Here is a 16,065-nt window from a genome sequence, read left to right on the forward strand (position 1 = left end):
TGGTACATACCATTGGTGCTGGTTCCGATACCGGTACTGCTCCAATAGGAAAAATGGTATGGGTTTTGGTACCTGTATTTAAAAACTTGGCTTAAAGTCTGATTTTTTTTAATTTTTTATAATAGGTTGGAAGCATCAGCTTCTCATGTTGATTTATCAACCTTATCATCTAAAGATAACAAAGAGGTTTTACCTCAAAATTTATCAAGTAATGGAGCTTCACGTGAGGAGGAATTCACAAAATTACTTTCTTCACTGCCTGCTGCTAGTGCAACTTACGTGAGTAAGGTACCACTTTTCTTAGATTGAACAATCAAACAAATATTATATTAGTATCTTCCTGCTTTCATCTTTCAGTCCTTTTTTCTAAAAGAGAATATAAGTTATTTATAATTTTTAATATATTTTACAGCAAAATGGATATTCCTATAGTAGAAGTACTACTACTGTTCTAGAGCTTTCCCAAGCAACCACTGAATTATCTGGTGCTAAAGCTGCTTCATGTGGTCGGCTTGCAAGTCTAGCAGCACTTTCTGAGAAAGGTAAATGTAGTCATAGAATGATGGATCCATTTTTCTCATAGTTACAATTTATATTTTTGTCTCTTAGATTCAGTGCAGGCTGTTCATTTAATAAAAAAGATCTGGTGTAAGAGATGACTTTTGACTCATTCCTAAAATGTTCAAAAATTTGCATACGGATTCTTAAACCCAATCAAACAAACAAGCATGGACCAGCATATCAGTGGCTTGATGGTCTTATATTGTAGCATCTCAAGACCTCTTCAATTTTTCAAAACCTGAATGCTGTCCATGACTATGTGATGCAAGTACTATTGCAGATGAGGCAGCAAAGTCAACCACTAATAGAGTGAATTTGTATCCACATATCTTTGCTCCCTCTCACAAGACTTGAAGAACTCTTCTTCATAGGAAAATTCTAGGAAGTTAAACACGTAAACCTAACCGAGGTTTTTGTCCCTGAAATGCAGTTTCGTTGATAAAAAAACTCCTGTTCGACCATCCCTCCAGGATACATGCCTTCTTGAAGATGGATTCTGCAAAACCCCTCCCTCCATATGTGAGAAATCTAAAAAGGCATGTCAAAAAAAATAAAAAATCAGTTGCTGATATCATGTAGTGACTGGTATTGCAGGAACCTTTATGATTAGAAAAAGGAAAGTGTCAAATCCTGTATATTGATTTTAAATCATTTTAACAATTTGAATGAATTTCAGTTGATAACCTAAAGACTCAATTCTTTCATAGTTCTATAAATCCTCAAAAATCGTGAAGGTGAAAATGAACAAGGGATAGATTCACATGTCTCTGACCATCGCTTGGAGGCTTGGATCATCCAAACAGAAGACAATAGCATTCACAATAAACCCTCTTAGAGTTATCGCAGAAACACCTCTTAGTGGAATTCTATTCCTCATTGATGTGAAGCATAAAACTGAAATAGGAAAATCATGAAAAAAAGGCGATCAACTCTTGCATATAAAGATGCCATAATCTTGCTGTCAACCGGAACATGCAGTGCAGACTATTCCAACTTGTTTCTAATAAGAAATCAGGTTTCTTAAATATTCAAGTATGGACAACACTAGCTTCCAGATTTGAGTAGCTTTGATAGCCACCTGATAAAAGTTAAGTAGCTTTAATGCAACTCAGGGACCTGTTGAAATTTTCCCACTAGTTTATGGTTTCTGGTGAACTGGTTTGCTTCCTGCTTTGCAAAACGTACTGACACCACTAGTCATAAAGTATGATGACCTTGGAGAGTTAACTTTCAGAATTGCTACCAGCAGTAAAAATCTTCTGAATACTGCTTGCATGAGCCATTGTGAGGATTGTTCTCTCAAATCTTGAGAATGGAATCTTTAGATGTCAAAACATGCCTCCCAACCTCCATCAACTCTACCGATTGGTACATATGTAATTCAACAATGTTTAATTAACAATTAAGTGAGATGTAATATTAATACTTTATAAGCGATAGAAAAACATTTGCTATATGTTAATTTGATCAGCAGTTTTCATTACAAGGCACCAGCTGTTGGAATTTCATGAATTTAAGTTCAGATCAATCCCTTTTGTAATTTGGCTCATTTGATGACAGTTTACAGTGACCAAGGAGTTCCCACTTCATTCCATGTACCCTCCGGTGCAGTAATTCCCTTTGGGTCAATGGAGTCAGCACTTGAGAAGAATGGTTCATTGGAATCATTTCTATCCCTGGTAGAACAGATAGAGACTGCCAAACTTGAAAATGGTGTCCTTGATAAATTATGCTCCAAGCTTCAAGCATTGGTTTCAGCCCAATGCCCATCTAATGAAACTATTGAAGCTATTGCCAAAATCCTTCCAAATAATGCTCGCCTTATAGTAAGGTCCAGTGCCAATGTTGAAGACTTAGCTGGTATGTCTGCTGCAGGATTGTATGAATCAGTCCCAAATGTCAGCCTTTCGAACCAGAGTGTTTTCAGAGCTGCTGTGGGCCGGGTATGGGCTTCCCTCTACACTAGAAGAGCCATTCTAAGCCGCCGGGCAGCTGGTGTACCCCAGAAAGATGCTATGATGGCTGTTTTGGTGCAAGAGATGCTGTACCCAAATCTCTCCTTTGTGCTCCACACAGTCTGCCCAACAGACCACGACCCCACACTTGTTGAAGCTGAGATTGCACCTGGGCTTGGTGAAACACTTGCATCAGGTACACGTGGCACTCCATGGCGGCTTTCATCAGGGAAGTTCAATGGCAGAGTTAAGACCTTGGCCTTTGCAAACTTTAGTGAGGAACTTTTGGTGCTCAGTGCTGGCCCTGCTAATGGAGAAGTCATCCATCTAACTGTGGACTACAGTAAGAAACCATTAACCATAGACTCCATCTTCAGGAGACAGCTTGGCCAGCGCCTCTGTTCCATTGGCTTCTTTCTTGAGCAGAAATTTGGGTGCCCGCAAGATGTTGAAGGGTGTGTGGTTGGTAAAGACATTTTTATAGTCCAAACAAGACCCCAGCCATGACAAAGTTGATCACCTTTTATACAATTGCCTACTTGCAATTGTGACCTTTTGCAGTAAGGTTGGACGTGAGGCATCTGTTGCCAACAATCTTTCAGCCACCACTCTGTACTTCAGCATGGATCCTAGGTCTGTACTGGACTATCTTACAGGAATTCAGTCGGAGTTTTAATGCTCTTATATCTTCAGTTGCATTCTTCTTGTTTTTTCACACCGCTGCATTGCTGCGGTGCCTTCTTTCTCTTGTTGAGATGCCTATTCTAAGTAGGGATAATAATAATTTTCTGACTTGTGAGCAGTTTCAGATCACTATTCATGCCATCTATCAATCAAGAACAATGTATGAAATTGCGAGTGGTGCTACAGAATTCATTGATTATTTGCCCTTAATTTGTATGCCTTTGGTCTTAGTGGACCAAAATTTATGGATTTGTGAATGATAATGTATCAGCTCTCCCTCTCCGCCCCCCCTCCTCCCTCCTCTTCTTCCTATGATAATAATCTGGACTAGTACTATATAGCATCATAACCTAGGAGATAGAACATTATGGACGGATAGGAAATACGAATTACTGGGTGGAGCATTTCTTTTCTTTACTTTTCTTTTCTTTCTTTTTTTGAATGGCTTGGGTAGTGGTATTTTTAGTGTAGGATTGTAGCATGTGCATTATGCTTGCAAGCCATTCCCAGTAGTTATTAGTTCTCAATATGAGACAATGGAGTATGGTCAGGTTATGGCTACTCTCTTATGGCTGACAGAAGCACTAGGCAGTATTGGAAACATGTATAAGGTTAATACTGACTGTGCTTGCACCCATGTTAGTCATGATGGTAGCAATAACAAGCAGTGAATCTGATAGTGAAGGTGGCATTGGTGGTGGCACCCATGGTGGACCAGTGTGGTAGCGAGAGTAGGTGATGACTCTGGAGCCTGTGGCCATGGTGATGATCAAGCATGATGATAATCATAGAGGTGGAACAGGTGAGGTAATTGTGATGCCAAACTGGAGCAGGTGATTTCTCTTCAAAAGAAACTGGAATAGGTGAGAACAATTCCGAAGCTTTATATACTTTGAAGGTCTTCTGAAATTGGGATCTGTTTAGAGTAAGTTATTTTCTTAAATGATTAATATCGGACCTTAGAAAATGTTATTAATAATGTATTTGTTTAAGGCATTTCCAACTTTCTGCTGCTGAATGAGTTTGATTGCAGGTATAGTTAATGTGGAATATGAAAGGGAAATCATTTAGGCTCTATGTTCCGTCTTCTGTACATGGTGAACTCCCATGTAAAGGATTTTCATACTTCTATTGTTCGATGATGATTTTTTGTTCTCGGAGTTGGGGGACCTCTATTTTTTGCACCCTTCATAGTTCATCTAGTTTAACACACTAATTTTGATCTTATTTTGATGAAGCTCTAATAGCTTACAAAAAGATACACTTCCCTTTTTCTATTTTCCTGAGGATATCGGAATGACAGGAAAATTATTTGGCAAATGAAAATCATGGACCACATTTGTGAACTCTTGTAAAATGCGAATTAATGTTTACAACAGCGAGCAAGCGGTGACTGGGAAAAGCCCCTTTCATGATATGGGTCAAGTGCCTCTTCTTACCCGTTTGATACAAAAGGACAAGCTGCACGGATCATTGTAGATCATGAATAGATCTAATCCACTGTTGCAGAAAATAATCGGCAGCATTAAAAACTGCTCTAGGATAAAAAATCGATAACATTTTAAGGAAGTATGCAGGCTATAGATTCCCTTGCAATTTAAGCACATCAGAGAAAACAGGGCTTCTCACCAATTTGCTGAGTCAACTTTGCCCACACCTTTGTTTTTGTTTGGCTGTTCACACCACACGTACTGGAATGCACTAGATAGATAACTTGTTTGGAAGGAGTAGATGAGACATTTTCTAAAAGCTGTCACTCTCCCACGAATCAGTAAGGCACAGATAAGTCTTTCGTTTGATTTGTCAACCTCATAATTTCTTGCTGAAAGATTAGCCGTCAAGAGAAATTGGATGATAAGCTCTATGAAGTTATTATTACCCTACAATTAAAAATTAAGATAGATTAGAATAGAGATCACAGGTGGAGAAAGTAATTATTTTGCTTTGCTTTTCTAATAAATGCGCCTTGTTTTTGACATAGCCAGATAGGCGGAGGGTGCAAGTTTGGACCATGATATCTGACACTTGGCTGCCTGCACTGTGGGGTTGGTCCGGTCAGTCAAGCAGGCAGAGTTGTTCAAAGTATGCAGAAAGAAAATGGGATAACGTGACCATTCAACATTAAATAACATAAAGCCTGACCATATACCTTCCTAACACCTTATGGTACTAATAGATGTTCTCAAACACAGCAAGATGGCTGCTAGATTTCCAATCTTTGTGTTCATCTCTATCTTCCTCTTTGCTGGAATTCCAATCTCTAATTGCACCACCTTTTCCTTCAACTCATTCTCACCAAGCGACTCAAACATCACCCTTTCCGATAGCGGGCCGACCATCTCTGTTAGACCCCGGAACTGGGTCCGGTCCATTTGACCGGCCTAGTCCCAAGCCGCACGTGAGGCAACGGGATGGAGGGATCCATCCCGAAGAAGAAGGAGCCCCTGTTTTAGGGCTCCTTTTTCTTCTCATTTGAGTCCACCGAAGGAGAGCCGCTACACCCAAGGAAGAAAGGGGGAGGGTCTTCTTCGCGTTGCCGGAGAGAGAGGAAGAGGGAGAGCCGAGAAGCTACAGCACGGGCGACCCTTTTCCTTCATTGCCGCCGGAGAGGAATGAAAGTGAATCTTAGGTTCTTCGGTGTTAAGCATGCTGAATTTTTTTTTTTGAAAACTATGGCTGAACCTGATCGGATTGCCTACGTACCCCTTCATAAGGGGGATCAAGCCATACGTAGTTCTTTTTAAGTTTCAAAAACGTAGTGAAAAAATCGAATCAAACAATTTAATTCGTGCATGCTTACAAGATCAAATCTGAAAATCAGCATTGTAAGAATACATAGGATTATGCCGGAATCGTTTAAACAATTATGCTAAAACTTTATGCATGATTAACTATCAGATCTGAAAGGTAAACACTTTACTCCGATTAATCTCCGAATATTCATCGAATGGATTCTGAAAATAACTCCATGAGGAGCCCCAAAGGAGGGTAAAACCTCGGAGAATCGGACCTAGACTCTGACTCCAAAATAAAAGATTAATATAGAATTAATACCTTTTATGATGAAAGAAACTTGTGGATCTGATCCTTGAATTCGCAGCGACGCATACGAATGGCCTCTACGAGAAGTACACGCAAAGCCCTAGGTAGATCGTTTTCTGCGGAAGTGCTAGCTCACGTAGGAACACTGCAGTGGCTGAAGCTTTCTCTTTCCAAACACTCAACCTTTGATTATTCTTCAAAGAGATGGAGGATGAACGTGAGGATGAAGGAGAAGAAGGGATGGAGGCCCTTAGAGAATTTTTTTTGAATTTTTTTGAAACCTCTAAATATTGCATATTTTGAACCCAAGGCATGGGGGTCTTTTATAGCCAAAAGATCCCCCTACGCCTCACACCTAATTTAACCAATTAAGTTAGCTGATAAAATCTCCAAAAAATTCTGGTGGTTTGGCAGCTAAGAGGAGATAAACATATCCAAATTTTGTACATTTTGGATCCCTAAAAGATAGGAATTCATGCGTCCAAAGTTCAGCGGCAGACCACCCTATTTCATGCGCCATGCAATCCCTACAAATTAGGAAATTCATCTAAATCTTTTTAGGAAGATTTGAGGCTCTATTTTTATAGAAAATATAGCCCCATGCCTCCTCTCTTCTCACGCCAATTTTTGGCCAAAAATAAAGAGGATAGGCATGGAAAATACTGGGGATAAATCAAGGTGTCATTCTTCTCCAAGAAGATAAGGATGGGTTCCTAAAATTTAGGGATTCTTCTCCTTATCCAATTCTGATTATTTGGACTCATAATCCTCATCAAATAAGGTCTTCTAATTGAGTTGGATCAAGCCCAATCCAATTGGATCAAGTCCCATCAATTGGGTCAAGATCAATCTACTTGGGTTGAACCCAATCCAATTAGGTCAAACCCTGATGCAGCCCAAATTGAATCCTATTTAATTTGGCTCAACCTAAGCCTAATTACCCAATCAAATTGAGTTCATTAGCAATCTAATTTCTAATTAATCCTCCAATAATTCAATAATTATTTTTGTCACGCCCCCGTCCCGAGATCGCGAGCCGGGGGTCGCGCCAACCGCCGCACACCCGTAGGAAACCCTCCCCACGAGCATGCAAGGCATCTAAACCAAACACCTCAATTATGTAATTCTAAAATAATTTAACAGAATAAATGCAATCTTATTCCATTGACTAACTCGAGTCATAATGTCTCACAAGTCTAAATACGCAGCAGAATAATCATTTACCAACATGCAGAAACCTAGTTCTTAAAATAATAAAAGTCCACCAATCATAATAAATGTCCATAATAACAAATCAACTTAAATAACCCTAATCTAAGATAACTTGTGCCACAATCCATCTAGTCGCTCTCCTATTTTGAATCCCCAATAGACTAGTTCTCGAAATCTGTAAAACAACAAGAGATGGTATAATGAGCTAGATAGCCCAGTAAGTAATGAACACTCTAGCTAGATAAATCAAGCAATAATATATGAAAAATAAATAAATATACAGTTCCAAAGTATAAGTCAAATATTTCTTAAATTCATAAGATTCTTTTCGCGGTTTCAAGATTCTTTCACATATTCAATTTATCATGTCGATCCTGGACTATGACCACATGTTCCCTGTGGTAGGGTCATCAACACCGACTAATCTTCTTGCGGTGAGTCCTTCAGGACAGTCAATTGCCAACGTATCTGCCCCCATTGGCGGGGTCCTCAACATAGTCAGGTCGATAGTTCAGTTAGTTCTCTATTTCATATTTCAGTTATAAAAACATACAGTGTCAAAACCAAATATCGTTCATATCTTAACTTCTTTCAATTTATCAGATTCAACTCAACAGTCAGGGACTATGACCACATGTTTCCTGTGGCAGGGTCATATCACCGACTATTCTTCTTACGGTACTAATGTATTAGCCCCCATTGGCAGGGTCCTCAACATAGCTCGACTGCAAGTCTGAGTCTATTTCAAGTCATTATCTTTTCTTACATTATGTTCAGTATTTCAAGCCGAAAAATACAATGTCAGAGCAATTAAATACAATTCAAACCAGAAGCAAATACGTTCAATCAGAGTCATACAATATTCTAAAAATATACATATAATCCATGCATCAAATTCGTAATCACAAATAATTCGATTCGTAAAACAGATATTTAGTTTGCCGAGTAAAGATGTTACATCACTTACTTTGCGAATGCGATCCATGACAAATCCAATTAATTCCGCAAATTCCTCGCAAAACCTAATATTCAAAAATCATATTCTTCTTTTAAAATTCATCACAACATATAAATATACCAAGACTTAAATTTTAATATCCTCCCATGGCTGGCCCTGCAGGAGTGCCAAACCCCGAGTTTGGGTTCATACCCGAATACCACCCCCTCTCTTTATTATTATATTTATTATATATACATATATTTTTTCTTTTCTTTTCTTTTTTTCTTTTTCTTCTTTTCTTTCTTCTTTTCTCTCTTCTTTTCCCTTCTTTTCTTTTTCTTCTTTCTTCTTTTCTCTCCCGACTCCCTTCTTCTCCTTCGGTGAAACAGGAGACCCCATGACCCCCTGTCGCTGCCCCCTCTTCTATCCTCTCGATCGAACCCAAGGCGGCCGCGGTGGCCGGCCTTGGCAGCGGCAGGAGGTGGCGGAGCAAGCCCGGCGACCCCCGGCGACTGGCGGCGGCGAACACGCCGACGGCTAGAGCAAGCCGTTTTGGATCCAAATCCGGCGATTGGCCGGCTCAAAAACCCCATACACCAAGGCTAAACATCAAAAGAGGAGGAGAAGAAGGCGAGGGACTCTTACCTCAGCCCCGACGAAGACCGGTGGTTCTCCCCCTCTCCGACGGCAATGAAGAAGAAGAAGACCCCCTGTACGAACCCAATAGCCCTCTCTCTCCCTCTCACTTTCGGCGGCAACGCGAAGAAGACCCTCCCCTGAGGATGATAGTGTTATTTTGATGATTAACAAGCAATAATTAAGAGTATGTTACAAGTTAATTCGATACTTCATTTATAAGTCTGTTACTCTCAGTATATTTGTATAAATGCATTTCATTGTTTATTTGGATGAATCTAACCTTGAGTTGCAGCAAAGTGTGGATTGAGTCGACCCCAAGGTTGATTGGGTCGACCCCGGCACATCAAGAAAGCATTTGGCACACTTCTGCAAAAATGGCACAGATGAACAGTAAGTTGGGTCGACCCAAAGAAAGCATGAGTCGACCCAAACCTCAAGCCTCTCAAAGACTCAGGAAAATGGTTCTCTGGAAATACTGAGAGGGTCGACCCAAGATGAAGTTGAGTCGACCCAAGCTTGAGTCGACCCAAACAGTGAGAGGGTCGACCCAAAGACAATGACAGAATACATGACAGAAAAGGTTCTCTGGAAACTCTGAGAGGGTCGACCCAAGTAAAAGTTGAGTCGACCCAACTGAACCTTGAGTCGACCCAAAGAAATGTTGAGTCGACCCAAGTGAAGGAAGGCTGAAATGCAAGGTTCTGTGGTTCTGAGAGGGCCGACCCAAGAAAAGTTTGAGCTGATCCAAATCTGATGAACAGTGGTTTGGGTCGACCCAAGAAAAGTTTGAGATGACCCAAATCTGATGAACAGTGGTTTGGGTCGACCCAAGCACGGGCAGAAGCATAACGGCTAGTTGTGCAGAAGTGCTTTTTGGACTCCCAACGGCTATAAATGGCTAGTTTCTTCAATCCAACGGTCAGGAAGGACTATTTGGAGGTTGGAGAAGTATTTAAGAGGGAGTATTCATCAGAGGAAGCAAGCTTTTGAAAATACATCAAGTGCATTCAAGAGAGAACCCTAGCAAGGCAAGCTTCATCCAAGAGCTTCATTCAAGAGTCAAAAGAAAGTGGTTGAGCAGATTTCAAGAGTCATTAAGAGCTCCATCCATCCTTGAAGAGTGAAGCATCCTTGACAAAGAAGAGAGAAGTCACATCAAGCGATAACTATTCTCTAAACTCTTCTTTGTAGATTATATTGTTATATTTGCTCATCTAGGAGCTTAAATCTTCTTACTTTGTTTATTAAACTCTTTGTAAAGGTTAGTTGGTTAGCCCGCAAAACCAATGGAATAGGTTGATTGGTGAACCCGTAAAACCAATTGTAAAGGTTCGTTGGTGAGCCCGGAAAACCAACATAGGTTGTTGGTAAGCCCGTAAAACCAACGTAGGTTGTTGGTAAGCCCGTAAAACCAATGTAGGTTATTGGTGAACCCGTAAAACCAATTGTAAAGGTTCGTTGGTGAGCCCGGAAAACCAACATAGGTTGTTGGTAAGCCCGTAAAACCAACGTAGGTTGTTGGTGAACCCGTAAAACCAATTGTATAGGTTCGTTGGTGAGCCCGTAAAACCAACATAGGTTCGTTGGTGAGCCCGTAAAACCAACATAGGTTTTTGGTGAATTCGGAAAACCAAAGTGTAAAGGTTTTTGGATTGTGAGCCCGAAAAACAATCCAACTGTAATCCGCGGGATTATAGTGAATTCCCAAGGGGTCGCTTGGGAAGTGGACGTAGGTGCTAAGGAGAGCACCGAACCACTATACTTCTTGTTGTTTGTATTGTGATTTGTTTAATTCCACTAACTCATCATTTAACATAAGTAAGATAGTTAAAATTAAGAGAAACCAATTCACCCCCCCTCTTGGCTTGTCACCTTGGGCAACAAGTGGTATCAGAGCAAGGTGCTCCAATAGTAATTATTGATCTCACAATCAAGAGTTAAAGATCATGACAACCCAAGTGGGATGTTCTATGAGTGAGGGACAATTAATTGATAGACCTCCACTATTTAATGGTATAAACTACACACATTGGAAAGCACGCATGCGCATTTTCATTCAAGCACATGACTACGATTTATGGAGTATCATAGTCAATGGGCTACATACAAATGCTAATCATGATAAGAAAATGGCTCAGCAAAATGCAAAAGCCATGAATATTCTATATTGTGCATTGGATGATTGTGAACTTAATAACATATCTTTTTGCATGACTGCTAAGGAAATATGGAGTATGCTTGAAGTTAAATATGAATGCACTAATATTTCTAGTGAATTTGAAACTAGCTCCGAAGAAGTAGAGCAGCAAACTGAAATTAAAAATCCTTGCTTTATGGCACATGAAGATAAGGTATGTATTGGAACACAAAGTGATTTCTCATTCCAAGATAAAGTACATGCTGAAACTCAATCTAATTTTACATTTGATGAACTTCATGATGCTTTTTCTGATCTATACTTAGAATATAAGAAGCTTAGTTTAAAGAATAAAAAGCTAAATCAGAAAAATCTATCTCTTGCTGAAAGCTATGATATAACTCAGAAAAATAATAAATTACTTTCAGAAGACAATGAAAGGCTAACTAAAGAAGTTAACAAATTTAAGCCTATAGTTGAAAAATTTACTATCAGCTCTGAAAAACTGAACTTAATGATAAATAATCAAAGAGCTGAATTTGAAAAGGCTGAATTAGGATATCAATCTTGGTACACACAAAAATCCCTTAATGACATATGTGTTAAATCCTCCACTATCTATCATAAAACGGATTCTAATTTATTTGATGAACCTAATGAACAAAAACAGAAAATTAAAAATCCATCATCTACTTATATTAAATCGATATTTGTTAAATTTAATAAGAGTATGCAGAAATACATTTCTTATAATCCTAAAATCTGCAAGCCTATGGACAGAATAGCTATTAAGAAAATATGGGTTCCAAAAGGAACAATAATAGCTAACCTACAAGGACCCAAAAGAGCTTGGATTCCTAAGTTGAAAATCTGAATATTTTCTATAGGTGTGTCTAGCACTCAAGGCTCCAACAAAAGATGTTAATTTAGACATTGGGTGCTCTAAACATATATTAGAGAATGAAACTTAAAATATACTTAAGAAAAGTAATTGAAATGAAAAGAATAATAAAATTAGTAATCCTTGCATCTCATCATTCTCTTTGCCTTAGTATCTAATTAAAACATAAATTGCAGGTATTAATCAATTTTGTGATATAGGTAATATTTTTAAAAACATAATCAAATCACTTCATTTTATAGTATGCTTTACTTACTGCTGGATAAGTTGCTAAATGATTAATCAATTTATTAAGAATAACTCTATGAATTCTCTATATGCTTGATTGAGAGTTTTTATCCATGGTATTATCTTTTATTGATCATAGACATGAGAATGTATACTTGGTATGACTTTAAATATATGCACTATGAATACCAAGATTAAAGAAACCACTTTTGGCATATAAAATCAACTCATACTAGTATGTACTTAATCTCAAAAGACCTTGTCATTGGCTTAAATTAATTTCTACAAGGTCAAAGTTTGCTATGCATGTCATCTAGAAAAACAAACTAGAATCATTTCGAAATCTGAAAACATTGTTTCCACCTCTTAGTCTTTGAAAATTCTCCATAAGAACTTATTTGGATCTCTAGGATAGTGAGCCTAGGAGATAAGCTTCTTGACTTTGTAATTATGGATGATTTTTCAAAGCTAACGTTGGTTTTATTCTTGGCACTTAAATTGAAATATTTTCTGCTTTGGCACAAACTTACAAAAGGTTTCAAATGAAAAAGGTTTGCAAACTGTGAAAGTATCATGGCACAGTTTTGAAAACCAATTTGTTAATAAGGTTTGCACAGAAAACGGTATTGAATACAATTATTTTTGCACTAAGAATACTATTACATATAGGGGTTATAAAAATATAAAAATAGAACCTTTGTTGTGTAAGGATAATGCTTGGTGATAGCAGTTGATTAATGTTATCATCACAGCTTGTCATATTATAAGGTTTCTATTAAATCTATTTTTGAAGAAAACCCCATGTGAACTCATGAAAAATAGAAAATCAAATGGTGCATACCTTCATTTTTTTTTCCAGTTATACATGTTATGTTCTCAAGAATGAAATATATGCCAAATCTGATAAAACAAGTGTTTCTTTGGATATTACTCTCTAAGCAATGCATATAGAATATTCAATGAAAAGATACCAGTTGTAGAAATGTCAGTTCATATTATTCTTATTAAAACTAGATCTTTTATTGAGAATATAGTTTGTCATTTTTGCTTCTATTTAAAAGACATTAAGAAGAATGAACAAGATGATAATTGGTTAAGTTAAACTAAATCATTTTGAAAGGGATAAAATTTGAAATCTTATTGAAGAATCTGAAAACTTTTTATATTTGGAACAAAACCGAGTTTTTCAGAAACACACTAAATTAAGAAGAATTTGTGATTACTAAAAGAATTAATCAGAAAAGATGAAATGGATCTTGATGAAATCTTTGCATAATTAGAAGCCAAAGATAACCACTTTCATTTGTTTGTTTTATGAGACTTGTATTTTGTCAAATGAATGTGTAGAATGAACTTCTATGTGGTTATATTATTAAAATTTTTATGTAAAAATAACCATTTATATTTGAAAAATATTCATTACAAACATGATAAAATACTATTTGATTTAGAACAAGCACCAAGAGCATGATATGAATGATTAAGTAACTTTTTGATAGAAAGTAATAGTGATAAAACTATGTATCAAAAAGAAAAATTCTGATATCATAATTGCTCAAATATATATTGATGATATTATTTGTGGTGCTACTAATGAAGCTTTATGTAAAGTTTTTTTTTTTTTAAGCTCATGCAGGGTGAGTTCGAAATGAGTAAAATGGATGAACTAATCTTTCCTCTCGAACTCCAAACTAAGACAAATAAAAAGGGGATCTTCATTGGCCAAAGTAAGTTCACAAGAATATTCTTACAGAAGTTTGGCATGAAGAAAGGTATATCTATGACCCCATATTGTAGAGTTTAAAAATAATGAGCAAGGTAATTTTATTGTTTGAAGCTGTATTACTATATCATGCAGCTTGTAGGCCAAATTGTATGCTCATTTTGTGCTTATATGCAAAGATATCAAACTAATTCTAATGAATCACATCTAATTGATATCAAAAGATTCATAAAAATCTGTTAAGATAATAAAACTAGGTACTCCAACCTTAGGTAAAAGCAAAACAAGTATAATATATTCAGCACATTTATAAGAATTATGTGAGCATTCCTTTGGATGGGATAAAATCCATAATCAACTATAATAGGAAGAGTTTGGAGTGAACATTTTTAAAGAGAAAAGTTTAACCTTTCTACATTGCTCATCATAGGGATGGTGCCAATGGAGAGGCTAGTGGTAGTACCCGGCACTATTTGACCCAACTATTCGGTGTAGGGTATATTAGGGACGGCACAAGAGGGAGGCTAGTGGTAGTACCTCGTGCTCCTTCCAACTCCACCGGATAGGGAGCAAATAGAATATAGAGCATAGAAAAGTAAAACCGAAAAACAAATGAAGATAATCAAAATGATCATTGAGTGGTTAAAGGAAGAAATTAAAAAAAAAATTTGGAGAATAACTCAATATGATTCCTAGATGAAAACTACGGTTTAAAAAAAATAGAATTAATTTTGATGCTTTGGTTGTTTGCTCCGATACGCATATGAAACATATCTTCTTCTATCTTATAAGTATACTGAAATTGGTCTAAATGATGTGTTTTTCAATGATCTTGATTGCAAATAAATGGTTCTAAACATATGATATTATTTTGATATAAAAAAGATTTATGGTGCTTCATATATACATTGCTGAAAAACTATGACTAAGAAATTAATATTTTGAATATACACTCCTACATAATTAAATGCTTCTATCATTAAAAAGAAAAGCTATTTTTAAGAAGAGAGTTAATGATCCTAAAGCTTAAAATATTTCAACTCACTTCAATAATTCTTATAGGAAAGAAAATATAATTACTTTTGAAAGAAATTTGAGCTTCAAAAGAATTATTTTCTGATTAATATTTCCATACATATTCAAAAAAAAAGAGGAAATATAATTTATTCTTGAAAGATTAAAAAGAGTGATTGCTATAAATTTTGAAAAATTCTGGATCACTCTACATTCTTGATATTATAGAAGAACAAAAAAAAAAAGGTTTGAAAGAAAATGCATCTTTTGAGGGGGAGCTTTAAATACTCAATCTCTTTATTGAAAATTATCTTCAAACTCTAAACTCTCAAATGGAATGATTAATTAAGGGGGAGAAAGAAAATTTCAGAGTGAGAGATCATATAGAACTTAATCGTATAAATTCGCATCTAAAGATGAGACAAAGAATACTAAATGTAAAGTGGTATTAAACTTTGTGCTTCATTGAATATCTTTTGAAAGTTGGATTTCCATCTGTGTTCATCGGTAAATCATTTATTTCTGAAAATTAATTGAAAAGGATTCCATCTGTCTTAGTTTCGAAAATTTATCTTGGAATCTACTTATGAGTTCTTATTGGCTTGCACTTTAGTGTTTCAATCCTGAGCCAATTCATTTTAATTGATTTTGATGCTATGATCTTTAACGGAGTAAAAGAAAGTCTTTAAGAGAGCTCTAAAAGAACTTTCAAAGCCTTGAATTTTATGTATCCTACACTGCATAAATTCATGTTTTGGTATCTATGCTCCAATACTTTTATATCATGAAAGAACTTTGAAGTCATTAAGAATTAAGGATTCAACATAATCTTATGTTTTTCGAGTATATAAGGTTTGATCTTTATTTGCTCTTATACTATCCTCTAAAAATTAACTAGATTGCTCTCATCTTGCTATATACTTAATATATATATATATATATATATATATATATATATATATATATATATATATATATATATATATATATATATATATATATATATATATATATATATAAAGGTGTTGA

General features: G+C 36.5%; 1 protein-coding gene across 4 annotated transcripts in view; it reads left to right on the top strand.

The window, feature by feature from the left end:
- The window catches only part of LOC103714355 (chloroplastidic phosphoglucan, water dikinase (ATGWD3)), a 63,352-nt gene extending 59,984 nt beyond the window's left edge, over nucleotides 1-3,368 (top strand). For 2 of the 4 annotated variants that reach the window (XM_039133856.3, XM_088719759.2), the window contains 3 exons: nucleotides 126-288; nucleotides 413-542; nucleotides 2,122-3,368. In XM_039133856.3, coding sequence (XP_038989784.3) covers nucleotides 126-288; nucleotides 413-542; nucleotides 2,122-3,023 — 1,195 coding nt within the window. In that variant the 3' untranslated portion in view covers nucleotides 3,024-3,368. The remainder of the gene's footprint in view (nucleotides 1-125; nucleotides 289-412; nucleotides 543-2,121) is intronic. The other 2 variants (XM_039133857.3, XM_088719760.2) reach the window with 1 other exon arrangement.
- The last annotated feature ends 12,697 nt before the right edge of the window (nucleotides 3,369-16,065 follow it).

This window comes from Phoenix dactylifera, chromosome 4, assembly GCF_051530095.1.
Source record: "Phoenix dactylifera cultivar Ajwa chromosome 4, Ajwa_hap1_PhDact_Kaust_v1.1, whole genome shotgun sequence".
Taxonomy (NCBI): Eukaryota; Viridiplantae; Streptophyta; class Magnoliopsida; order Arecales; family Arecaceae; genus Phoenix; species Phoenix dactylifera.